Source organism: Myotis brandtii, unplaced genomic scaffold (assembly GCF_000412655.1).
Source record: "Myotis brandtii unplaced genomic scaffold, ASM41265v1 scaffold350, whole genome shotgun sequence".
Lineage (NCBI taxonomy): Eukaryota > Metazoa > Chordata > Mammalia > Chiroptera > Vespertilionidae > Myotis > Myotis brandtii.
In genome coordinates, this window is record NW_005363468.1 from 445368 (window position 1) to 471278 (window position 25911).

At 38.9% G+C, this 25911-nt stretch overlaps 1 protein-coding gene across 7 annotated transcripts in view; it reads right to left on the reverse strand.

Moving 5' to 3' along the window:
- The window catches only part of SCEL (sciellin), a 117350-nt gene that overhangs the window by 49555 nt on the left and 41884 nt on the right, over window positions 1-25911 (reverse strand). For 6 of the 7 annotated variants that reach the window (XM_014544069.1, XM_014544071.1, XM_014544067.1 and 3 more), the window contains 8 exons: window positions 13103-13183; window positions 10858-10923; window positions 8901-8960; window positions 5116-5160; window positions 3673-3732; window positions 3313-3372; window positions 2610-2669; window positions 980-1039 (listed from right to left, as the gene is read on the reverse strand). In XM_014544069.1, the coding sequence (XP_014399555.1) occupies window positions 980-1039; window positions 2610-2669; window positions 3313-3372; window positions 3673-3732; window positions 5116-5160; window positions 8901-8960; window positions 10858-10923; window positions 13103-13183 (492 nt within the window). The remainder of the gene's footprint in view (window positions 1-979; window positions 1040-2609; window positions 2670-3312; window positions 3373-3672; window positions 3733-5115; window positions 5161-8900; window positions 8961-10857; window positions 10924-13102; window positions 13184-25911) is intronic. The other variant, XM_014544070.1, reaches the window with a different exon arrangement.

Consider the following 25911-nt stretch of genomic DNA (forward strand, 5'->3'; position numbering starts at 1 on the left):
GAGAACCTTGGCTTCCTCCATCACAGGAGCAAGCAAGCCTCCTGTTTGCTTCAGCTGCCTGGCTGCCGGCCGCCATCTTGGTTGGCAGTTAATTTGCATATCGCCCTGATTAGCCAATGGGAAGCGTGTCAGAGGTACGGTTAATTACCATGTTTGTCTATTATTAGATAGGATTGCCTATAAACAATGTAGTTAAATTAATCTTTGGGATTTAGTTGGCCTATATGTAAATGTAAATTCAAACAAAATGTACTATAGAGTCTCCAAATGAAGGCCAGGGCAGTAGGGGTCAGACACAGAAGAGAGAAGACAAATTTAAAGATGTGACCCTTTCATTATCACTGAGAAGATCACACAATTAATCTGGATGAAAATAACTAAGATTGAGAAACATCAAAGCGGTTCTCATTCTCTGTTAGCTTTATCTGCCCTGGTTTTTGCTTTGATAATTGTTTCTAGATCTTGACTTCTTTAGAAAACCATGAAAACATCATGCCAGTTAAGTCACATCTGAGCTTTATCCATACAAACAAGAATGCCCCTGAAAGGGTGTCAGACATTTCCAGGGCCCGATGACCAGAAAAACTTTTGATGCAATTATCCTTAGCTTATCTTTATTAATTCCCATTGTAATACTTGCTATAAATCAGTTTAGAAAAACTTGCTCACATACCTCTGACTTTGTAATTTTGTCCTTTATATTTCTTCAGTTAAATATAACATTTGGGTCATTTTTAAATTGTTTAAGAAGATACAGAATAAGAGATTCTGTAGCAGGTTTTCCTGAATTTACTTTAATGTAACTCAAACATGTGGTCCTATGGAAGCAACATTCATCCTATTCCTTTGCCTGTTATCTCTAATAGGCCTAAAACTGCAACTTCATCTGCGACAGAGCAAAGCATAACACTCCTATTTTTATGAGTGTAAAAAGCTGACCTAAAAAAAGGGAGCCCCATCAAGTAGGAGTTTTACTTACCCTTTCTCATACTGGTCAGCCCTTTGATTAACTTCGATAAAACTCCCAAGGCCTTGGTTTCTTGATCACGTTGGGGCAGAGGTGGGTGGGCAGAGCAACAGAGACAGAGAAAGAGAGAACAATTCAATCTCTTAAGAAAATAGCAGATTTCTCACAACAGGAGTAAGATGTTATCAGTACCTAAAGCATCAAAGCATCGGAAGTCCTTAGAAATATTGAGTTCAAGGGGCTCTACTCCTGCAATATGCTGACAAGGTATAGTAACTATTTAATAGTAAGGTCCTAACCATCCTCAGTTATGATTAAATCAGCTTAAAAGTATAAGTTCCGCCCTAGCTGGTTTGGCTCAGTGGATAGAGCAACAGCCTGCAGGCTGAAAGGTCCCAAGTTTGATTCCAGTCAAGGGCACATGCCTGGGTTGTGGGCTCGATCCCCAGTAGAGGGCATGCAGGAGGCAGCCGATCAATGATTCTCTCTCATCAATGATGTTTCTATCTCTCTCTCCCTCTCCCTTCCTCTCTGAAATATATATATATAAAGTATAAGTTCCTCCAGCTCTCAGCTTTTTCTTTCTTTGTCCTTTATGGATGGGTTGGTGGGAAGTAACTTTAATATATCTGTTCAGACACTGTCTTCTTTAAACATGAACATCATTCACAACAGGGGAGAAGTCAGATAATCAACATTTTAAATCTTCTTTAAGTTGAACATTTAGAGAAGTCGTTTTAAAATAAAAAGTCCAAAGTTCTGAGTAATCTTGGAAAAGTGGAAGTGACACTATGATGGTTCTAGCATGTTATATAAATTGACCATAACCAATAAAATTTTCACATGCCAATAGCATAAAACTATTAGGAAATATAAGAACTTATCCCTTTCAAGTCCCCAATTATCCAAGCATTCCCCTTTTCTATTTTCATCCATCTCTGATTTCACTGTGATAAGACTATTGACATTTTAATTTTTTTTCAAAATAAGAAAGAAGGAAGGGAGGGAGAGAGGGAAGAATAAAAAGGAACTATGAACTCCCCCTACTATACCAACATGATCAGTCATTCCTGCATCAAAGCCCAGATGCTATTAAGCTATTGCAGATTACCAATCACTTTTGTCCTCCTTTCTAGCCCACGAAATGATTACTTGTGATGCTCACCCTACCCTACTGTTTCTCTTTTCTATTACTTTTGTGGACCTTTCTAAACTTCATTTTTTAAATATCTGAAATTCCACCTTTTCCTGCAAAGTTTATATAATCGCTTACAGAGAATTGACCAGTTTCCCACTTCATCTGTTCTCCACTTGAAAAATTAACTTGTAATAACACTTGCATATTTACATTATAATAATATATTATTAGCAAGCATCCCATGTCTGTGGGATTATTATCTCTAACACTTTTGTCAAATAGACTTTCAGTGTTCTACCTTAGAGCAAGTCGAGAGTGCATCTGCCAAGAGTGACACGGAAAGCTAGAATACCATTCTGTGCAGACTGGCAAAGATAAATAATTTTAAAAGGTAACTGAGACAAAAGAAATAATTATCACATGAGGAAGGCAAACTTAGTGACTAACCAAATACAAAGTAAACAGCCAAGCTGGGGTAAAAACAGAGCTCTCATAAATCCTTACCCTTTGTCGTTCTTGACTGTTCTGGGGTTTTCTTTAATGACACTGTCGAGAGTTTGGTTTCTTTCAACATGAAAAAATAATACCAGTAACACAAGTCAATTTTCTAATACATCAGTGAAAGTCTAGAACTATAACTTACTCCCTTAAATGCTATCAGTTCAGTAACTGATTATTCATGAACCCTTTTAATGAGACAAAATAAACAAAAGCATAGCTTTTGACTTTGAGATATTTACAAATATATTTGAAATATACATTATGAAGTGACTCAACTAAGATTTCAAATGGAAATGGCCTTAGTGTACAATAAATACATCAGTGGTGAAGGGCTGTGCTCCTAGCATTAAGTCTTATAATAAATATATTTAGTTCATAAACCAGCCTTTTGTCCACTACTTGGAGCAGCCAGATTTCTCCCATTTTTAGATTTAAAAGGAAACTTAATTGGGGATCATCTAGGTCATACCCTTCATTTTATGGGATAAGGAAACAGAGGTCTCCCGAGGTTAAGTGACGCGCTCTGGGTCACCCAGATTGATGTTGGTGCAGAGCCTGCCCTAAGATATCCACCCATCTCCTGACCCTGACTGGGCAGCCTGTTCCACCAGCCTTCTGATCCTTGTTCTGAGCAGATGGTCTCCCTCAGCAAATACAGTCTAGGACTCAACCAGAGAAGCCTGTTAGAGTCTTAATCAGGCCTTACCCTTTGCCATCTTTGTTTGGCCGGCTATTCAGAAAGAGGAGACTGTCAAGGCTTTGGGCTCTGTAAAACAAGAAGAAATTCAAATAAAAAATTGCATATGCAATAAAATTATGTGGTATCTTGAAAGGTCAACTACAATAAACATTCTTCATGAATTGCTCATTTACTCTTAGTGAACAAAAGAGCAGAAATCCTTCTGAGCAATTATGTCTGAACCAAATGTACAATGCTGAGGGCACCACCCCATCTGCTAGTACATTTTCATGCCAGAGGATCCAACTCCCTCCCAGTTAGTGTCTGACAGAATAAAACAAGCAATCTGGGAGATCACATTTTCAGGTTAGAGACAGATGCACTTACCTTTTCTCTATTTGCTCTGCCTTAGGAGTTGTTCTGAAGATGCCATCAAGACCTTGATTTCTTCAAATGTATTAAATAAAAAAACCTTGTCAGTGGTAATAACAGAAACATAGACTCTATAGAAACATAGACCAGTTTACATCTAAGGCAGGAAATAGACGCTTGTTGGGAAAGATGAGCCACATTCTTGAAATTGCTTTATTCCAAACAGATACTTTGATAGACTCAAAATTTAAATTGCAGTGGAGCTTAAAGAAAAGTTCCAAATTGGGGATATATAACCCATAACAGGTACACAGATGTATTGTTTGGGTTCATGGAGTGTTTTTTTCTTATTTTTTTTTGTATTTTTTTAAATATGTTTTTATTGATTTCTTTATAGAGAGGGAAAGTGAGATAGAAGCATTGATGAGAGATCCGCTGCCTCCCACAGGGCCCCTACTGGGAACTGAACCAGTGACCTCTTGGTGCCTCAATCAAACTCAACCACTGAGCAACATTGATGAGAGATCCGCTGCCTCCCACAGGGAATGGAGCCTGCAGCCCAGGCATGTGCCCCGACTGGGAACTGAACCAGCGACCTCTTGGTGCCTCAATCAAACTCAACCACTGAGCAACACCAGCCGGGTCATGGAGTGTTTTTTATTTTAATGTGAGCCAATATTTACAAGATGGCATGACCTATAGAAACCTGAATTTTCAGGACCTCCTGTAAATGTCCTGCAATGCTGGGCTCAGATTCTCACATGGCAATACTCAGAGGGAGCTGGGGAGCACCTGTGCTCTTTGGAAAGGACATTCCCCTCAGTTTTATACAGTCATTTACACCGGCCTGGCCTCCACAGGCCATTGAGTCTGTGATTCATGACCTCATACCTCTTTCTCATGTGGATCATTATTGTCAGAACAGAATATGAAAAATACATCTCTTGATCAATGAACTCATTTGGCATTTGCTTTTTCTCCTTTTCTTTGGTCCCTGTCTCTTCAGTATGTTAGAATGCAAAGTGACAGAGAGATAGTTTAAACTCCACACATCTCTAACACAAACCTCAATTTTTTATAATTTTTAAAGTATGCAGTTATAAATGATTCAAAATACAGAGATAATGTTACCTAAGATAATAAGTGGTTCATGTAATGGTTAAACTAACAGCAGTTAGTGATCAAACCAAACTCTGTTAATATACTAAGGTAACATTCAGGAAGAGAAATGTGATTATTTCTTTAACTGCTTTATTAAACAAATGTAATGTGAAAATCAAAGTCACTTTAATATTAGAATCTTTGCATTGTAATAACCATTCATAATAATGATGCAATGATGATTTCCATAAGCTTTATATTCAAAATTTGTAGGATACTTTTGACTAGCCCAGAATGTGGGTCCTCACACTATATAATTCAGTTATAAAGCAAAAAGTAAATGCATTGAAATCTTACCTATTCAAGCTTTTGTTCATTTTGATTATATTATCCAATTCTTCACTTTTGGAAGAAAAAGAAAATTTCACATCAGTCAAAGCCTGACCAGAATCAAAGAGCAGATTCTCCTTAAAACAACTATTTCTGAGTTTTCTGAAATACAACACGTATCCCACCTCTATCACCTATGAAGATGCTGTCTACCCTTCAAAGCTGTCCTCAGACACCTCTTTCTCAAAGAACTTCTTTCCCGTCTTCCAACTGAATAGAGTCCCTCCATGTTTGCAATCCCAGCAGCATTTTGTTTATTTGCACCTCCTCTAGGGCACTTACATGATTGCACTTAACATGGCAACTGCGACTTGTCCCATACAATTGTCCCTGCTCCTGTGCATACAAGTGTGCACACAGACATATCCCACTTAGCATTTGGAACTGTGTTTTACCTCAGATCCTCCTCAGTCTTTAATATAGTGTCTTTCATCCAGTAGATGCTTAATACCAGTTTCTAACTGAATCAATAAATATAGGTACATTGGCTAATTGTAGATCCTACTCTTGCACAATGTATTTGCACAAAGCAGCTATTCAACAACACTTGTTCATCGTTAAGTCTGACTGCTTTCTTGAATTGAGACAATACTCCCAATTTAGCCCCATCCCAGGCCAGCTAAATTTGGTAGGCTGTTTTTGTGTTTGAGTCCTGTAAAAGTCTTCACTGGCTGCTTCTTTGAGAGCAACCTGTCTAAGCGAATGCCCTGGGTTCCAGAATATCCCTTAGAAACACGAGCTTACCTCTCTGCCCCAAGAAGGCAACCTCAGTGGGTTTCATGGCCCTCTTCCCTCCTCAGGTGTATCCTTTCCTTGTAGGTCCACCCTCTTCACCACCATTTCTCTGGTGTTCCTCATTCATTTTTTCAATTAAAAAATTTTGGTTCTCTCTACTTCCTGATCTAGAACCACATGTTTTTCATACTTTCTCAATGTTTCTCTTTTTTCTTGATTCATTACTGGTGTTTACCAGGAGGCTGTGAGGCCCAGTAACTTGATTGTTACACATTCAGGCTCCCAAGTGAGGAATACCTGGATACCTGGAATCCAGTGCAGGATTCACCACGTACAGAGTTGGCGACTCTGGGTGAGCTACCTAACCTCTGCCTTGACTTCTCCATCTGTACAATAAGAATACGAATTGGTCCCACCTCACAGAATCAATAAACTAATGAGGATAAAGTGCTTATATGATGCCTGGCAAGCCATAAATTAATTTTGGCCATTATAATAAACAGTTCCCAGTCAAAAATAAAATTTTCATTTTTTACTTTTGAACTGCATTTAGAGATGCCAAGACATTGGCTTAACCTTAGAAAGGTATAGTTGCTGAGTCATGTATGTGCTTTGAAGAGGCCTGACACAAGGTAGCAACAACAGTCCTCCTAGAGACCCTAAGAACACGTTAGATCCACAGCCATCACATAGCTGAACCTGTTCAGGTAATATTATGTATTCTATGGTACGATTGAAGGCTGAGAATAAATACTGAAATACAAAAATCACTGACTGTGAAAAAAACGTAAATGTTCTCTCTTTATGTGGGACACACATTACCCAGGCCCCTGACACAATGCCCCATTGTCTTTTCTTGCTTGAAATTCTACCTTCCAACTCTGAGGCTGTGAATCTGCCCATGTCCCCAAGGGAAAGAGCAAACCTAACAATCCTGTAAATTTTAGCCACAGACCTTTCTGACTGGTATGAGTCACAATAATGAGATTATCAGGATTGGGGGTTGCTCATGTTTATCACAAGAAAATTAGCATAAATCATGAGGAGACACTCTGTAGTAAATTAAATAAAATAGAGATTACATCCTGAATGAAGAAGTTCAGCTTTTAAAATGACCTTAAATTGATGAAAGCTTTGGATATTAAGTTTCACCATTGCATTTGCAATAAATTAAATGCTTTTAATCAGATAAGAATTTCACAAAGGAACTTCACAAAGAGCAGCTGGGATAAATAAAGCTATTCTAGTCCCTGTGAACATCCCACAGGAACAATACTCAGCTACGGATGCAACAGACATTTTCCCTGCCCCCCAGTCAAAGCAGCAACTTCTCTCTGAGAAGAATGTATCTGGCTTAGGGATCTGTGCATTGTGGCTGGGGAGAGTGGACAGGAAAGTTCAACTGACTGAAGCTCTCGTTGTCTTTGTTTGATTTATGAGAAACCATAATTTCTCTTCAGTATCACTCCCCTATCTCTCTCTCTTAAACTTCCCTTTCACCTACCAAAAACTATCTATTTTTAAACCCTATTAAAAACAAAATATTACCTAGCTCAAAAATGAATAATTAAAATTAGAGATCTCATTTGATGAGAGAAGAAATGGAAATGAAACATTCCTGATACTCTCTAGAGTTCCCTTCCAGATTCAGAGCTCCTCTTCTGTTTGCGAATTTGCACAGAGCTAAGTGTCACTTCTGTCTCTTCTCTGCAGTTCTTTCAACTGAGGCTGCAATCCCTAATAACACTAAGCATTGCTAAATTCCATGAAGCAAAAAAATTTGTAGGCATGGGGATTTAAACTATGAAATATTTATATTCAAGGTTTTCTCACTGTGCATCATTATTTTGCCATACTCTATGAACACCTACTTTGTACAAAGCATCAGGTCAGACTCAGTAAATGACATATGATGAATAAGAAAAAATATCCTCTCTGATAGAGTTGATAGAGATGATGAGACATTTATATAAATAACACAAAATAGCACCAAGTATGATTAGTTGTTATAAAATATAAATAGTGGAGCTCTAATTGCTTAGAGAAGCAGAAGTCACACTTCACTAGATCACTCAGGGAAGACTTCCCAGAGGGGGTGATATTTGACCTGGATCTTGAAAAATAGGTAGGACTTGGATGGATGGAAATGGTGACCTTGAGGCTGGAAATGGGTAGAATGGCATAAACATGGCAGAGTATCTGGAAACTATAGGAAGGAAATAATTTAACTTGGTATTGAATATAGGATAACTGTAAGGGTAAAGTCAGAAATAACTCTAGAATGTTAGGTTGGAGCCAGCTCAGCAAGGGCCTTGAATGAGGTTTTATGTGATTGAGTGGGCAATGGGGGGCCAGTGGAGTATGGTTCAAGCAGAAACTTAGGAAAAGAACTTTGGTGGGAATGATGGGTAGTCATGGTGCAGTGAGAGCAGAGACTGGAGGAGTGTAAGTAAATCTGGACAAGCTACTCTAATAACCTGTGCTGGAGTCAATGAAAAGTTTGAACAGGGTGAGGCCATAATGGCATGAGGGATACTTTAGACATTTAATCCATATATGTCTGGTTACATAGAGAGAAAAAGACATGGACAGATCAAGAATGATTCCAGAAAGATGAATATTAGAGCAGAGGAGAAGTCGGGAAGTAGCCTCTTTTGGAAGGACGTTGAATATGGCCTAGGACATGCTAAATGGGAGTGCTGGGAGAGAGATAAAGAGATCGGACAACCAACATAATTACAGGACTGGTGGTTTGGAATGAGGTCAAGACCATGGAAGCTGAGGTCACTAGGCTGTGTACTGTCACCAGAAGAGAAAGCAGAGGAAGAAAAGTATCCATAAATATCAGCAAATTTTTCAGGGACACATCCACAGCCACTGATTCTTTCTTCTTTTATATTCTGTATTATATTACAAACATCAGAATGTTGCTTATACTGGGAACTTTAAGGTACTGGTAAAGCATTTTGAAACATAAAGAGAAGAAAAAAAACAAGCTCAAAGCTCTGAGATCTCACCCCTTGTCAGTTCTCTGAAGTGAAGTAGCCACTTTGACGATGTTCTCCAGATCCTGACGACTTCAAACAATGAAAAGTAAATACAGGTCAATGACAATAGAGCTAACCTTGAAGCAGCTAACATTTCTCATCTGTTCTCAGTGAGAAAAAAAAAGCCATAGTTCATGTGATACTTAGAGATTATTGAGTCTAACTGAATAACAAAATAGTTCTATAATATCAGCTCATGGTACATACACACACACACACACACACACACACACACACACACACACCACTCTGTCATTCCACCTGGGCATTGGTTCTGCCATCTAGTGCTCACTGAAACAACTACAGTGTCTCCTAAGATGTAATTGGCTGAAGTTCTATACCTAAAAAGAAGGATGTGGAAAAGAAAACACAGTTAACTGCACAAGTAAACACAGAAGTGTGTTCAGAACTTTTCTACCAGAACCAACGAGCATTAAGCAGCCTATTCAGAAATTGATTCATCCCTCACATGAGGTGAAGAGGCACTGTCTTCTTAGGCTTCCAAAGGAGAATCCCCTTTGGAGATTCAGAAGATACACATGCATACTACAGGCTTTGAGAAGTCTTATGTCAGAGAACTCTGTATTTCCTCAATGTGTTGGGCCAGTGAACCCTTCCTCTGCAGAACATGCATTAGCATTGGGTGGCACATGGGACACAGTCTGGGAAATGTTGAAGTAGAGCTGCACCTTAAGTTACTAGATACTAGAGAAACACGATGTTTCCCATAGGTAAGGTATCTGTGTGATGTATGTTTCAAAAAGAAGTTTTGACTGAAAAATTGGTTTACCATAGTGATTAAAATGGTAAACTTATAATAATAAAAATTGGCTTATCATATTAATAGGTCTATAAAATAGTACTGGCTCAAGAGCTAATTTCAAAAAACGTTTTTTCTAAATAATAAGTCATAATGATGTATCCAAAACAAATACTAAACTAGAAGAGATGTGCAAGACAACAGGTGTAAATCAGGACTGTCCTGGGGAAACCTTTCCCAAAGTTGTCAATACAGTTTGTGGGCCTCTTCCTGATGATGCAGGTAGAGCTGGATGTGACCTTATTTATACAACCATGGGCAAAGCTTTTGTAGAACAAGTTCAATCGAATGACTAGATTTCTACCTTTTCATTTATACAACACCAACCTTGGGACATGAAGAGATGGTTTTCTGTCTAAGGGGTTTAATCTTATTCTGTTATCACATTCAGACAATTTTGGTTGCTTTCTTTATGTAAATCTTAGAATAGAAATTAAATAAATAGAATTCTTAGGTACATATAAGAATACTTATTTCCCACTATATTGAAATCAGCTGGAAAACTAACTATTTTATTATTAACTAGAGGCCCGGTGCACGAGGGGGTCCCTCAGCCTGGCCTGTGCCTCTCGCAGTCCTGGAGCCCTCGGGGGATGTCTGAATGATGGCTTAGGCCCACTCCCCGTGGCAGTCAGACATCCTTAATGCTATTGCAGAGGCAGGAGAGGCTCCTGCCAGCCACCACTGCTGTGCTCGCCAGCCATGAGCCTGGCTTCTGGCTGAGCAACGCTCCCCCTGTGGGATCAGGCCAAAACCAGCTCATCATCATCACCCGTTGGCCAGCCGGGGAGGGACCACGGGAGGGCTCCAGGACATGTCCCACCCATCTGGCTCAGTCCCGATTGGCCGGACCCCAGCAGCAAGCTAACCTACCAGTTGGAGCATCTGCCCCCTGGTGGTCAGTGAATGTCATAGCAAGCGGTTGAGGACCTTAGCATATCATTAGCATATTATGCTTTGATTGGTTGAACGGTTGACTGGTTGACCATATACTTAGCATATTAGGCTTTTATTATATATGATGATTACTTAGTATTTTTAAGTGTTCTAATACAGCATACTTTATAATTTCTACAAATGCATAGACATAGAAATAGTTCATTGTACCTTATATTTCTTTCAGCAGATCTGTTGGTTTCTGTATATACACTTGCTTTAGGTGGACAAATCTGCCTGTATTTTAAAAGTTAAAATAATGTTTGTTAGGTAAGAAAACACCTCTCTGTAAGATTTAAATTGTTATTAAAACATTTATGTCCAAAAAATCAAAGTGTATTAGAACACTATTTGAGATTACAAACTTCTCTAGAACTCAACCGCAGATTCCATTTGAAATTATAGAGTCTAATATACTAACTTTGCAATTTAATCTATCTCACTTAATATATTTTAAACCACTGAGTAGATATAGAAATATCTATTCTAAATATATTCATTTATGTTTGTTTTATTTTAGTTTTCAGTCATCAATAAAGCATTTTCATACTTATCTCTATTATAAAATATTAAGAATCATTTTTTCTTATTAGACATCAGAGGGATAATTTTTTCTTAAAGATATTCCATTTGAATACTATCAAGAAATATAACTGCTCAGATATGAAGGGAAATATTTTTAAATTTCCAGTATACCCACTATATCCAGAATGATCACATTGAATTGACAGAATTAAATTTTACAATGCTAGGTTCTGTCACAATTTATGATATAGGTTTTTCTCTGCTCTTTTTCCCAGTATCTTATTGACCTACTTACACATTTTTGCTTGTTCTCAAGAAACTGTATTCAACTTTTTTTTTGTACTCCCGAGGACATGTGTTAATTACATAGGAAACACTTCCCTTTCATATTCTTTCATTAAAATCATCTTGCTGTGATTAAAGTAATCAGGACTTAAAGCATGTAAGTTGTCCTAATTTTATTTTTAAGATCATTGGTGGAAGAAATAAATTAGACTACTTAAAATGGATTAGACCAATTCCCATGAAATGTATCTTCTTTTGAATCTACATAAGTTCACTACTTTAGAGTTGCTGATTTTAGATTAGAATTTAGGAGTACTAAATCCAATTTATGTTATCTCCCTAAAAATGCTATTTAAATAAATATTTAATTTCTTAATGTTATAAAAGAAAAATAATGTAAGATTAAAAGCTTGAGAAGTTATTTTTAAGACTATAATTATAACCATTGTACAAATAAAAAGTTATAAATATGGCCTATATTTTTCATTAACTCAATGAAGATGTATTCTCTTAACTCATTAAAAAATGTATCCTCTTATTCTAAGAACATTTCAAAGGCCCTATGAAGTATCACTGGAGAGAAATTCAGACCTGGGCTTTTAACTCAATGGGCCGAACACTTAATGCTACATAGCTTCGTCGCCTAGTTAGCATTTTCTAGCTGCAGCTACCCTCTTACTATGGAATAGTTCTAGAATTGCCTTACACGTTGTAAAAAAAACCACCATTAAAAAGCAAAAATACAAAAGAATCAAAGGCAGGCAATGAAGTGGATTTGATGTATTGTCTTAATTGAGACACCATTTTTAAGTTTCACAATAATAATGGAAATGTGCAATGTACATCTTGAAAAATGATTTGAGCTTATTAAACAGTTTAATAGGAACACACGGGAAGATGTTCAGGTCTCTGAATTTGTTTCTCAGTACTAATTATAGAGTGTCAGAGATTCAAAGTGGAAAAGCCGTCTGTCTTTTATTCTTGATTTGGAGACAAGTTAATTAGAACATTCTTCAAAATTAGTGATAGTTTTGAAGTAAATTACAAATTCCTTAGCTAAAATAAGACTAAAAAACTACCCAATGGTATTTCTTACCTAGGGAGGGTTTGAGCAGTAACACAAAATTTCAAAAACATCTTTGATCAGAAATTGTAGTTCTTAATGGGAAACCTAACTATGACTGAATATAAATCATATATATGTCAAATGTATATATTTGCATGTAATATAAACCATATATGTGTGGGCATGTATATTTATGAAAGAGAGAGAGAGAGAAAAAGAGAGAGAGAGGTTCCTTGCATATCAGTTCCTACTACATAAATTAGAAGGCATCTGAGCATGAACACTGCCTGGACATTGAGATTGTTCAGTTTCTATCTAGAAATTGTATTTCCAAAGACAATTAATGGTCATAAGTATTCAGAGGCAAACATAAACATACACTTGTGTTGACAAACAGAAGTAAAAAAGTTTTACAAGTGTTTCTTCAATAAATGTACACACAAAACACACCCATACTTTACACAAAACAGGTGACAGTTGAACTGCTTTCATTTTCCTTGAACTTGTTCATTTCTGAAATTTTGGAGTGCTAGGTCTTACCTATTATCCCGTCTCAGCTGGTTAGGAGATAAAACAGGAGAACTGGGCTTTGGCGGTATTGGAGGGTGAACACCTGGTTCCCTTTAAAACAGAACACAGCAGTTCATTTCACCATGGAAACATGATCGATTTTAGCATCTATTAATCGAACTCACTTATTACCTACATGAAAATATCTTAGGCATGTTACAACCTCCCATACAAGAGATAACTGAAAGGTCAAATCTAAAAAGCACTAAATTTTAAAGAAGTCAAATATTTAAATTATAGATACTTTAAATATGTAATCAAATGTTTTGAAGTCTTATCTTCTTTAACTATGGGTTGAAACATGTGTGTGTGTTTTAAACAGCTTAAAATTTTGCTAGGTTATTTAGCTCAAGTCGTGGCATTTTGGGTCAGCAGCACCTGAGCATAGTAAATGGTTCTTGGGTATTAATATATAAGCTCCTTTAGGAATTATGTCAACTATCAGGCAGCTACAGAAATGGCAAGGAAGGTTTTCAATTCCGCAGACCTCAAGGTAAAGTTGATTTGAAACTCTTTTCTAAATCTCCCTTAAATATTGTTAGTACAGGCCAGTTTGATGCTAGAAAGCATATACATACTGCCAGCCTAAACTTTGCAACAGTGCCTGACTGGATGACCTAGGAACTGGAGTCAGCAAATTACGTGCATATTTTGAATGGAGTCAGCATCCTACCCAGAGCATGTCACTCCCTTCAGCACCACAAACATCCCATTGTCTGTATCATTCTCAAGATAAATTCCATACCTATTGAAAGTAGCCTTGTGATTTAGACTTCATGAACCTCTCTGGTTCCTGCAGCACACTAGGTGAGCATGTGGGCTCTAGACCCAGGCTGCCTGAACTGTCAGCTGTGTGACAATGAGTTAACCAGATTCAGTTTCTTCATCTGTAATAACCCTTCTACTAGGACTGCTGGGGTGTTGTCAGAACTGAATGGAATCATGCTTTTATTTAATAAACATTTATTGGCAGCTTTCTATGTACAAGGCACTCTAGAGAGTGGACAATGTCCCTGTTCTCAAAAGGCTTTTAATACACAAATAAATATATGATAGATGGGAAAAGTGCTATAAAGAAAAATAAAACAGAGTAAGGGGTAGAAATAGTATTTTATATAGAATGGCCTGGGAAGGCCTCTCTGTGAAGTAAAATCTGAGCCAAGACCTGAAGGAAGTGCTCAATGAGCCACAAGAACATCCATGGAAGAGCATATAAATATGGGCATAATCAAATTACAGATAGTGTTTAATACTTGAAACTGGATAAAACCACCAAGGGTATCAAGTGTAAGTAGAGATGGAAAGTGGGCAAGTGTTGAACCCTGGGCCCTGCGATATTTTTAGATGTCAAGAATATGCGAGGAAAACAGCAAGAGTGTCGGGAGAAATGTGAGGGTGTAGTATCAAGGAGTAATAGTGTTTCAAGGAGTAACTGGTCATGCCAAATGCCATTGATAAATTAAACAAAACAAGGAGTGTAAGTAGAGATGGAAAGCGGGCAAGTGTTGAACCCTGGGCCCTGCAATATTTTTAGATGTCAAGAATATGAGAGGAGAGGCCAACCCCAAAACACTGCCACCCAGAGGCTGAGCCACTAGGAGTTAGCATGGTTTGGGCAATATAGTGGTCATTGGTAACTGATAAGAGCAGTTTTGATGGAGCAGTGGTGAAAAAAAAAACATTATAGGAGTGGATTTAAGAGAAAATGGGAAGTAGTGACATTGAGGTGTTTCTCAGTGAAGAGAGAAGTGAGAGATGCATAGCTACATGAAGGTCAAGGAAGGTTACTAGAGTAGGTAGATATGATGATGGGAATGATCCAATGAAGAGGCTAAATGTGATGGTGCAGGACATGAGGAATCTGAACCAGGAAATCTGGCTCCATGAGCCCTCCCCAACCCATACTGCCTCTTAATGGCTCCTTGGGCAGCACCAATGGCTCAGTTGAGGTTGGTACTCATAGAATTAAAATAAGGCTAGTTAACATTGTTTTATCTTGCCATATTAAGCTGCTTTGGGAGAATATACAGAGAGTTGGATTCAACTAAGTTTACGATTCATCCAAGTAAGTACAACAAAAGAATAGTGGCAAGGGGGGGGGGTACACATGAAAGTGATTACAATGAGGGACCATGAGATGGACATGGAGGGAAATATGGATATGGAGGGAGGTGGAGAAACTGTGAAAGAATAATAAAATCAATGGATTGGTGGTTGTGATGGCGGTGAGAAATTTCTGGAATCAGAAAACTGGAGAGGTGGGAGCTGGACAGAAAGAAAGTGGAAGCCAGAGAGAGAAAGCTTTGAAATTGAAATTTTATACTGTATGTGGTTACCTACAAGGGCAATACCTATGGGTGGCTCAGGTATGCTCAAGGACAAGATCATTGGAGGGGTCAAGAAAATGAAAGGCCAGGGTGGAAAAAGATCCTCTTCATAGATTTGGAAATCACCAAGTATTATGACAGGAGGCATGATTGTGAGAGACAATGAGCCTGGTGCTAAAATCTTCAAGGAGTGAAGAGAGTGATTCAGAGACCTTCAGATAATTCCAGTCTGAGGAAGAGATGTGCATAATGGCATGGCTCAAAGAAGATGAGGTGTGCAAAGGAGGAGGGAGTTAAAATTGATAGGAAGTGGCAATGAGGAGCAAACAGAGCCCCGTGACTTGTGGGGTTAGGAGAAAAACAGTCCTCCCTGAGAGGAAGGCTGTGGGGACAGGGTTCTCCCAGAGGAGAGAGACCATTCAGTCAGAGACTAGGTTAAAGAGCAGCAAGTTTTGATGATACTGGCTGGCACATGCATGAGGCACTGTGGAAGGGTTTGAGATCAAGATGATGTTAACAAGGGTGGCAGACATAGCTGAGTTAGTCCCAGAGCTTTCTCCCAGAGTGTGGGAGTGAGACTGGGTGATGGGCCGTGGAGCAGCAGAGAGTGGAGCATGGTGGGTTCCCTGACTCTCGTGTTGACGGTGGCACTGAAGCCAGGAGAAGGACATGAACGCATTAGAGCACTGCCTGATGAAGGTGCTCAAGAAATGCCTCGTGCTATGGTCTTTGTTTTTACCCCACAGGAACCCAAAACTGAACCTGTGACAATTACTTGCATTTCCTATCCCCCTCACCCCCTACATACCACCATATTCTGGCTCCTCTCTGGAGTATTGCCTTCTCCCTTTCACCTGGATACCTCCTCCTTGCCCTTCAGACTTTGGCTTGTGTGTTACTGTCTCTAGAGGTACCCAATGCTGTGTTGGGAACATCCCTGTGTTTCTCACAGCACTCCCTCTTCACAGAACATATCATGTTTTCAATTGTACATAATTTTCTGTCTCCACACTGGACTGAAAGCTCCTAAAAGGATAGTTTTATCTCAAATACTAGAATTGTGTGTGACATGGGTGTCCAATAAAGATGTGTGAAATGAATGAGAGGAGTGATTAGATGAGTTTCTATTTGGTGAAGAAGGAAATGGCTACTGAAGAGGGGTCTGAAACTTTCAAAATCTTCAAGTTTAGCTGCACCATAGAAGAAGTCCATTGTTGATTCCACTCCTGAGGACCTAGCAGGTGCCAGGTGCTCAGCTGAGTTACTATGTTACATGATATGCTGGAAAAAACTATTTACATAAAAATGGTTTCCCGTTGTGGCTCAGGGTTAGAGTTTACAATTAGATAGTAATTTACTTGTGTTGCCATCATCTTCTCAAAAAATATCCCTGTTTGGAGGATCATTTGATATCACTCACATGATCATGTGTCTTTATTGTACCTGTGTGGATTAGCTGATTATATGCTTTTCTCCCAGGGGTAAAGGTTAGGGGTAAGAAGATGGTCAGTCCTGGGTAACCATGGATCTACACAGGGCACTGGATATCTGAGAACAAGCAGGAGAGGGTGACAAGATGAAAAGGGGGATTAAAAAAGGATGATGGCAAACGGTGCTTATGCCAGAACTCATTGATGAAAAGCCAAGTTTCTTCCAGTTTGGAATGGCTAAGGCCCCAAAGAGGGGGGTAAATACTGATTGGGTGTGTCTGGGAGGCAGAGATGGGTGGAGAAGTAGACGTGAGTGCCCAGGGTGGAGATGGTTTGGAGCATACCCAGGAAAGAAAAGAAAAGGTGGGTGTGTAGTTGACGAAGCCAAGAAAAGTTGGGAAGCATATTTATTTCTGAGGATAATGCATTTACACCCCTGCTGGGCAGGGGCTAGGTGATGCCACGTTGACTTCAATTCACCTCAAAGGAGGTTTCATTTGAATCTCTGCAATGACAGTCCCAGATGATAGAACCCCAGCCCTCCGGGAAAATGAGAGAAATCATTCAAGCCATGCCAGGAGCTCGAGGTGATGCCAAGCAGGGGGATTAAAATGCCAGAGCAAAGCAGGAAGCTAGGGCCTGGAATGTTTTGAAGGGATGGAAACAAGAGACATTCATGTAGAATGATCCTGTTTGAATACCACTTTGAGACATATGTTTAAGCTTGGATTAATTGACCCTGGCTCTCCCCTCTGTCTTTCCCTCAGTCCCAGAAGACCTTTGCAGGACCAACGCCAATACATTAGAGGCTACAACTGTAATGGATAACTTTCAGGGATAACATGGCAGCGCTCACAAGAATCATGTGAAAACTTGCCGATAGTAGCGCAAGGACGAGAGCTAATAGAAATAACATTGTAAAGCTGTTCCTGTTACTTCCTTTTCATGTGCTACTGCAGAGATCACTTCTCATAGTGCTGTTGTTGTTTTTAAATAATAAGCTTAGCTCTGTGACTTCTGCTCAAAACTGACTTTGTGAAGAATATTTCCATTATCACAGCACAGGTCTAGATTGAAACTAGAACAATTGACTCTAATATTTAATTATGAGTTTCATTTTCACTTTCCATTATGCCCAGCTTTTGTATCCCACAAATTTTATTTTTTATTCCAATGATGACAAAGGATATGGAACTTATATTTAATGAGTTCTAGCAACATGCGAATTTGCCAGGCTCTTGTATACTTTATTTTATTGAATCCATCCATCCATCCTGTGGAGTGTGTATTATTATTATTATTATCATTATTATTATTACTCACTGAGTCTCAAAAAGTTGAGTAATTTGCCCTGGATCACATGGCCAGTCAGTGGTTTCATTCTATTCTTTCTGAGGTCACATCCTATGCTTTTTTTCTTTATGTCATATTGTAGCCAACCAAAATTCTTCAGGTATGTCCAATGAAAATCTAATAACAACAAGTTATCTTGCATAATTTCCTTGCCCAAGGAAGGAATCATTAGCTCAACAAGTACTTATTCCACAGTTACCCCAGTTATACTGTTAGGACACACAGCAGTGTCTGAAGCAAAATTGGTGATTCAAAGAAAAGTGTGACCCATGCTGTCAACGAGCTTAGAGATTGTAACATGCATGTTCAGAAGAATGATTGCTGCTGATGTCTCACTTGGCCATTTCAATAAGTGGCCATTTCAATAAGTCATAACAGAACAACGGGGCATGCCTGGAAAGAGCACTGATTCTCTCTAAACTTCTGCTTATTTATGCATAAAAGGAAAAGATTGGCCCAGACCTATGGCTTCAAACCATTACACAACTATGGGTAGGCAGAGTTATTGTAAGGAGTCCTCAGTTCCACGGTGCCCCAAGTACTTGCTGTAGACCAAGCACCTTGCACATTGTATTCTGCACTTTACTAATGTATGTGGATGCTGTTGTGGTTCATAAAATCTTAATTAGTATCATTTATGTTGGATCTATAAGAACATTAATAACCCTTTTAGCTGGTCAGTAGATACAAAGAGACAAATTTTTAAGTCTTGGTGAAGTCATAGCATCTTTTGGTCCTTAAATGTCTTTCTCAAAAACATAGAACAGTTCAATGATTATCAGGTGAAATTATAATCATTTTCAGCATTAAAAATGAGTCTATTAGAAATGAGTCATAGACTTACATGTAAAACATACAACTATACAACTTTTAGAAGAAAAATATTTGTGACCATGGGGTAGGCAAAGAGTTCTTAGATATAGCACCAAAAGTACAATTTATTTTTAAAAAAACTTGATAAATTGGACTTCATTAAACTAAAAACTTTGCAAAAGACATTAAGAGGATGAAAATACAAGCCACACACTTGGGAAAAAATATTTTTTAATCACATACCTGACAAAAAACTTGTAAACAGAACGCCTTTTCCAAAAAAATCTCAAAAGTAAACAAGAAGTAAACTAACCACCAATCAAAAATTAGATAAATAATTTGAACAAATATTTCACAGAAGAAGATGTATACATGACAAATAAGCACATGAAAAGATGCTCAACATCACTAGTCTCTAGGGAAATGCAAATTTAAGCCATTGAGATACACTACACACCTATTTGAATGGTTAATATGTTTTTTAAGCTGATAATATTAAGTGATGTTTAGAAAGTGAAAAACGTGAACTCTCATACATTGCTTGTGGGAATGCAGAATGGTGCAGCCACTTTAAAAAGTGTTTGGCAGCTTCTCATAAAGTTAAATACATACTCACTATATGACCTAGCAATCCCACCTGTAGACATTTATTCAAGGGAAATAAATACATATGGTCATATGAAGACCTGTATGTGAATATTTAAAGCATCTTTAGGGGGAAAATATATATGTCTTTCAACTGGTGAGTAAATAAATGAACTTTGTATCTCCATACAATGGAATACTATTTAGCAATGAAAAGGACTGAACTATTAATACATGCAACAGCATGGATGAATCGCACATGTATTATGCTATGTGAAAAAAGGCAGATTCAAAAGGTTCTATATACTGTGTGATTCCACTTACATGGCATTCTGCACATGCCCAAGAGGGAGAAGAGAGATGAGAGGGAAAAGAGCCCTCCATTTGCCAAGTATGAGGACAGTCCTAAGTAAAACATTGGTCCTTGCATCCCACTCCCCAACCTGGTATTACCACTCTGCTCCCCCAAGGCTCATGGAAGTACTGTCCCTATGTCACAGTATGCTCCTGCCACCCACATCCAGGCTCCCCAACCACCCAGGGTCTACTTGCTCCAAAGCCATCTCCTCTCCACAAAATCAAAACCACCATTCCCTCAATGTGCTCCAGTTTTGCCCAGTTTCAGCAGGAAAAACCCCTGATTTATGTTATTGACACTAAGATTTGAATGACCATAGACAGCCCTTTAGCCCGTCAGATGTTCATGCTAGTAACTGAGGTGAGAGTTATAATCTATAGCTGATAACCTTTAGGCAATACTAAATGATGAAATAATTCTTTTTAATGAAAGAGTTTGGTTTTTATGGCTGGGGCAGAGGGAGTTGTAGTTTGGAAGGTGATGTTTTGGGCAGAGAGCTTGCCCCAAGGAACCCTGATTCTCACAGCTTCTCCTTTGCCCCTGATTCTGATCCTGAAGGCTCCCTCCTCTGTCAGACTTCAAGGGGCTCCCCTGTGAAGGTAGAGACAGCCCGCCCGGGCTCTATGGGAGGGAGGGGCAGTGGGAATCTGGGTTGAGGGGAAACAGGGATGTTTTCTGTTTGTTGCTGTTTGAATGTATGAGTTCATTAAAACTAGTGTCAGGAGGTCAGAAACCGTCTATGTTGATCCCACAGGACTGAGGAAAAAGCAGCTGATTGCTAAAGATTCAGACCTTCATTTCCACATTGTGAATCTACTTCCTCCTCATTTTATTTGAACAACACTTTTAACAATAATACCCCTTAACTCAGGATAAAGTTTTTTTTTTAATGTTTTGATTGGACATTTTAGGCATTCAAATAAGATTTTAAAAATCACTGCATTTAGACATTTTACTGAGTGCATTAGAATCTTAATTTTTACAAAGCAGATTCTAGTTAATATAAACATTTTTTGTTGAGGTAAAACTAAAATATATTTTCTATTTAGCATGATAGCAAACTTTGTAGAGGGTTTGGTACCCAAAGAGTTAAAAACATTGCAGCATAATTAGATAGGTTACATCTTACCATTTATAGTAACAGACAAAAAAAATATATAACTGTAGTGCAAGGTTGCCATGGCAACACACTTCTCAATCAGGATTTTCTTTTTTCAAAATCTACCAATCAGCTAACAGAAAGTGAAAACCACTGAAGGAAAAGAGGTTGAAACAAATATGGATGAAAAATTATGAAAGAACATAGCAAGCAAACATTTAACTATATGGTCATTTTCCTAGGTGTTTTCTCCATGAGGATATTACGTATTTTTTCTCTGTCTTTGAAAATGATTTCAGAAAAAACAACAACACATTGTTGTTTTGTTGTTACTGGTGGTGATGGCTTTTTTGTTAATTCTTTTTTTAAAAAAAATATATTTTATTTAGTTTTTATAGAGAGGAAGGGAGAGGGATAGAGAGTTAGAAATATCGATGAGAGAGAAACATCGATCAGCTGCCTCCTGCACACCCCCTACTGGGGATGTGCTTGCAACCAAGGTACATGCCCTTGACTGGAATCGAACCTGGGACCCTTCAGTCCGCAGGCCAACGCTCTATCCACTGAGCCAAACCGGTTAGGGCTGTTAATTCTGAATCATTAAACATTGGGTAACAATCATAAACATTCATGCTGCCTGGTAAGCAACTACCTTAATTTAACTTCCAAGAGCTTCATGTGGCATTTAACCACTGAGTCTCTAAGTCAACTAAGTGCGTAGTCAGAAGCATTGAATTTGCTATAAACAGGATACTAATATTGAAAGGTAGGTTCTGAAATCAGAAGCAACTTCAACATCAACTTTCCAGAAATCTTATTTCCATATTTCATTGTGAGGCAATTAAGCATTTCTCATGAATGGTACCTACTATCTACTCTATTGGATAAAGCCTGGCAAATGTTATCACTCCTGAAGGACTCGAAGGTGAGAAAAGGTTTAAGAACTTGAACGTTAAGACATATACTAATGTTTAGTGACTAACAGTTTTGGTGTCTGGCCTTTTAATAAATCTTCAAATGAAAGAAGTGGGAAAGGAAAAACTCTCACTGACTCTGACCTTCTAATAATTTTGCATACTGATTATATTTGTGCTTTCTTTTATATATATTTCACAATCTCTAGCACATAGTCAGAGCTGAAATTACATAACAGCAAAACATTAACTCTTAAAACAGAAATGATATTCTGAAAAGGTACTGGACCTTATTACAAATTATAAATGAGTATGTCTCCATAATTTCTTATACTAAATAACATTGTTCCGCATGACATCATATTTTGAAATACTGGATTTCCTGCTAGTGCTAAATACAACTGATAAAGGATGAATGCAGAGAAGGCGTCCTGGATAGAAATCCCATAGCTCTGCACACACAAATAGACACATGCATGCACGTATACACATACACACACAGCATGCATTCTGACATTAGAATCTTCGCTCCTCTCCTTGCTGCTTGGAATAGCTCTGTCCTCTCCTCACCTCTGCATCTGGCTTACTCTTATCCATCTTTAAGGTTTACCTCCGTCATCTCCTCTTTGGACCCTACTGCACCTCAAACACACCCCCCCCCATTGCCTCCCTCCCCATGCTGCCACATATTCTGTGGCTGTCTCAGCCTTTGTGCTTAGACAAAGCACATGGAGCCACTCAGTTGCGGGCAGGCTTCATGTTTAGCACTCCTGGCTCAAACTGACTCCCCGATGGACTTTGAATTTCTTGAAATAGGGACTGGGTTTAAACACCTCTGCATTCCTGAATTCTAGCAAAAGTCTTTCTTAGCACACAGTCAGAGCTCAATAAGTGTTTGGGGGAAGAAAGAGAGACAGACACACAGTGGGATAGAGAGAACAAGAGAGCTATGTTTATTTTATTATTATCCTTTTTAATCCTCACCTGAGGATATTTTTTTCCATTGATTTTTAGACAGAGTGGGAAGGTAGGGAGGAGCAGGGGAGGAGAGAGAGAGAGAGAGAGAGAGAGAGAGAGAGAGAGAGAGAGAAACATTGATGTGAGAGATACACATTGATTGGTTGCCTCCCACTCCCTTCCTGACAGAGTGGGATCGAACCTGCAACCGAGGTACATGCCCTTGACCAGGAATCAAGCCCATGACCCTTTGGTCCACAGGCCGACACTCTAACCATGGAGCCAAACAGACCACGGTGAGAGCTATGTTTAAACAGTCATCATAACTTAGGCACACAGAATCAAGCCTAACTACAAAGAGACAAATCTGATAATGGGTTGAGGGAAATTCCTTATCTTAGATATGCTAAGAAATATTAAAAGTACTTAATCACTATGTACTTATCAACAAATTACTATAGATAAATTTATTGATGATTCAAAGGATTAGAAGATGATGCTATCTAGTCAATGAGTATACCACAAAAGTAAGTAATGTTTAAAGGTTATCCACAATGAATTGCCAAGTGAAGATTGCACACCATAAGCTTTCTGAGTTCAAATTACAAAGACCACCCCTTGGACTGAGAAAGCCGTGTGGAGGAAGTAAAAATGTGCAGACTGGGCTCGTTTTGGCTGCCTCTCATTGCACTGCACCTTTGCCACGTACTTGCCCTAGTTAAGGTCTCGCTTTCCAGTTCCTCCTCTACCACCCCATGTCTAGACACACATCAATGTTCAACTTTCATTCTCTTCCCGTTTAATATTTTATCCATAGGTAACTTCACTCTGAAGATACCATATTTAAAATTGGGAGCCCATTCTCAAATCAAATCTCTGGCCAACCTCTTGTCCGAGCATCTCTCCCATTTCTCACTGCTTGGAAATTACCTCCACAAATATATCCGTCCAGTATCCCAGGATCTACCTGCTAAACTCAATGCACATGCAGCTTCATAAGACCAACTCTGTACTTCTCATTATCTCCTATCTCTTCCTACACTGACCGGTGACATCACTATCCTTCAAATCACTCTGGGATTGAAAGCCTGGCATTGTGTAATTTCTCTCCTGCCTCCCCTCACCCCCACTTCTTCCAGGACCTTTTCCTGAATCCCTTGTTAGAAGCTCTCCTTACCATATCAGAATTCCCAGAAAATGTTGATGTTTTTCTTATGATCCCACAGTTGATCCTGTGTTATGGTTACTTGTGCAACCATGTATTATCCAAATTTGGAGTTATAAAAGACCCCAAGCTGCTCTTACCCTTTGGAGCTCCCACTATGCTGCTGGGTGGGGTCACCTAGACATGTAAGCCTCATCTCTGACCGACCCCCCCACTCCAAATCTCATGCTGTCAGTCACTTCCTCCCCATGACAACCTGTCAAAGCACCATCAGAATGAAGCCTATAGTGTGCTACTGCCCCCAGGTGGTCACATCTTTTTCCTTGATCAGCACATCCCTGGAACTACAATGACTGAATAAAGGTAGTAAGGGAGATAGAGAGGTCAATGACAGTTTTGACGTTTTAAGTGTATGTGACTGGATGTTTATATTATTGTGACATCAAAACTAATTTTACTTTTAAAGGCAGCATAGAGTGCCTCCCAAAGAGTGAGTATAAGATTATGTTTAGTTATGAGGATAGGATTCTGTGAAGATAGCCTGGCACAGCATACAGAGACCTAAACTACCTGGCATAAGTAATTTGTAGGAATTAGGCGAGGGGAAGGGAGGAGAAGAGAGGAGGAGGAAAATGAGGAGAAGAGAGATGGAAGAAAGAAGAAGTGAGGGGCTGCTGAGCAGACTAGCAACAGGGTCATGCTTACAGAGAAATGTCAGCCAATGAGAAAGGACCAATAGCAGGGGTGGCCAAAGAACTTACAAATAGGGATTTGTAATGTAACATTTTACATAGTTTGGCCTGGGCTTCTACAATGCATTACTACCACTCCCACAATCCCACATCCTTATTACAATCTTATGCAAGTGGTATTTGGACAAAGCAAGGAAAAGAAGCTGCTATCACCTATGCCTGCATTAGTGCAGAGCAGAGAGAACACAACAGAGATAAGTCCGAAGTGACATTTTGGGATCAGATTAAAACATGGCCACCAGAGCTCAACTGCCCCTCTTGCATTCCAGGCAGAGGAAACCTTATGCATGAAGGGTCTATGGAAGGTTGGAACAGAGAGCACAGGGGAGTTATGAGGGTCTGAGCTGGCAGTCAATGCTAAGGATTTGTATCTTTATTCTAAGAATGATAGAAGGTCACAATTTTTATTTAGGAGCGTGATTATGTTCCAATTTTTAAAAAATAAATATCACTCTGGCAACTGTGTAGAGAAGTGATTAGGGAAGTGTGTATCAGTGTGAAGAGGGAGAACACGTAGGTAGCTGCAGTTGTGGTCCAGGAAGGACGTGATGCTAGAAATGGAAAGAGGTATATAGATTCAAGAGGCATTCAGAAGTCAAATGACAGGACTTGCTGGTGGATTGAATATTGGGGGTTAAGAATGGAAGGGTGTAAAAAATAACTTCAAATTTTCAGTGGCATTGCCTGGCTGACATAGAGAACCAGGTTGGTGTGGAGAATTGTGAATTTCATTCTGAACATGTTGAGTTTGCAGTGCTTTTCAGATGTTGAAGTGAAGGTGTCGAGTAGGCCGTTGGTAACCCAAGGTAACTCAGATAGGTATGAAATGGATATAAATGATGGAGTTGAGAGCAAACAAATGGCCATTACAGCCCTGGGCATGGAAGATGCTATAGAAGGGCAGGGCATAGACTCAGAAGAGAAGATCAACTTTGAGCCTTTAGGAACATCAACATGTCATGCTTGGCAGAGGATGATGAGGTAGTAAAGGAGCCTGAGAAAGAATGGCTAGAGAAATAAAACCCA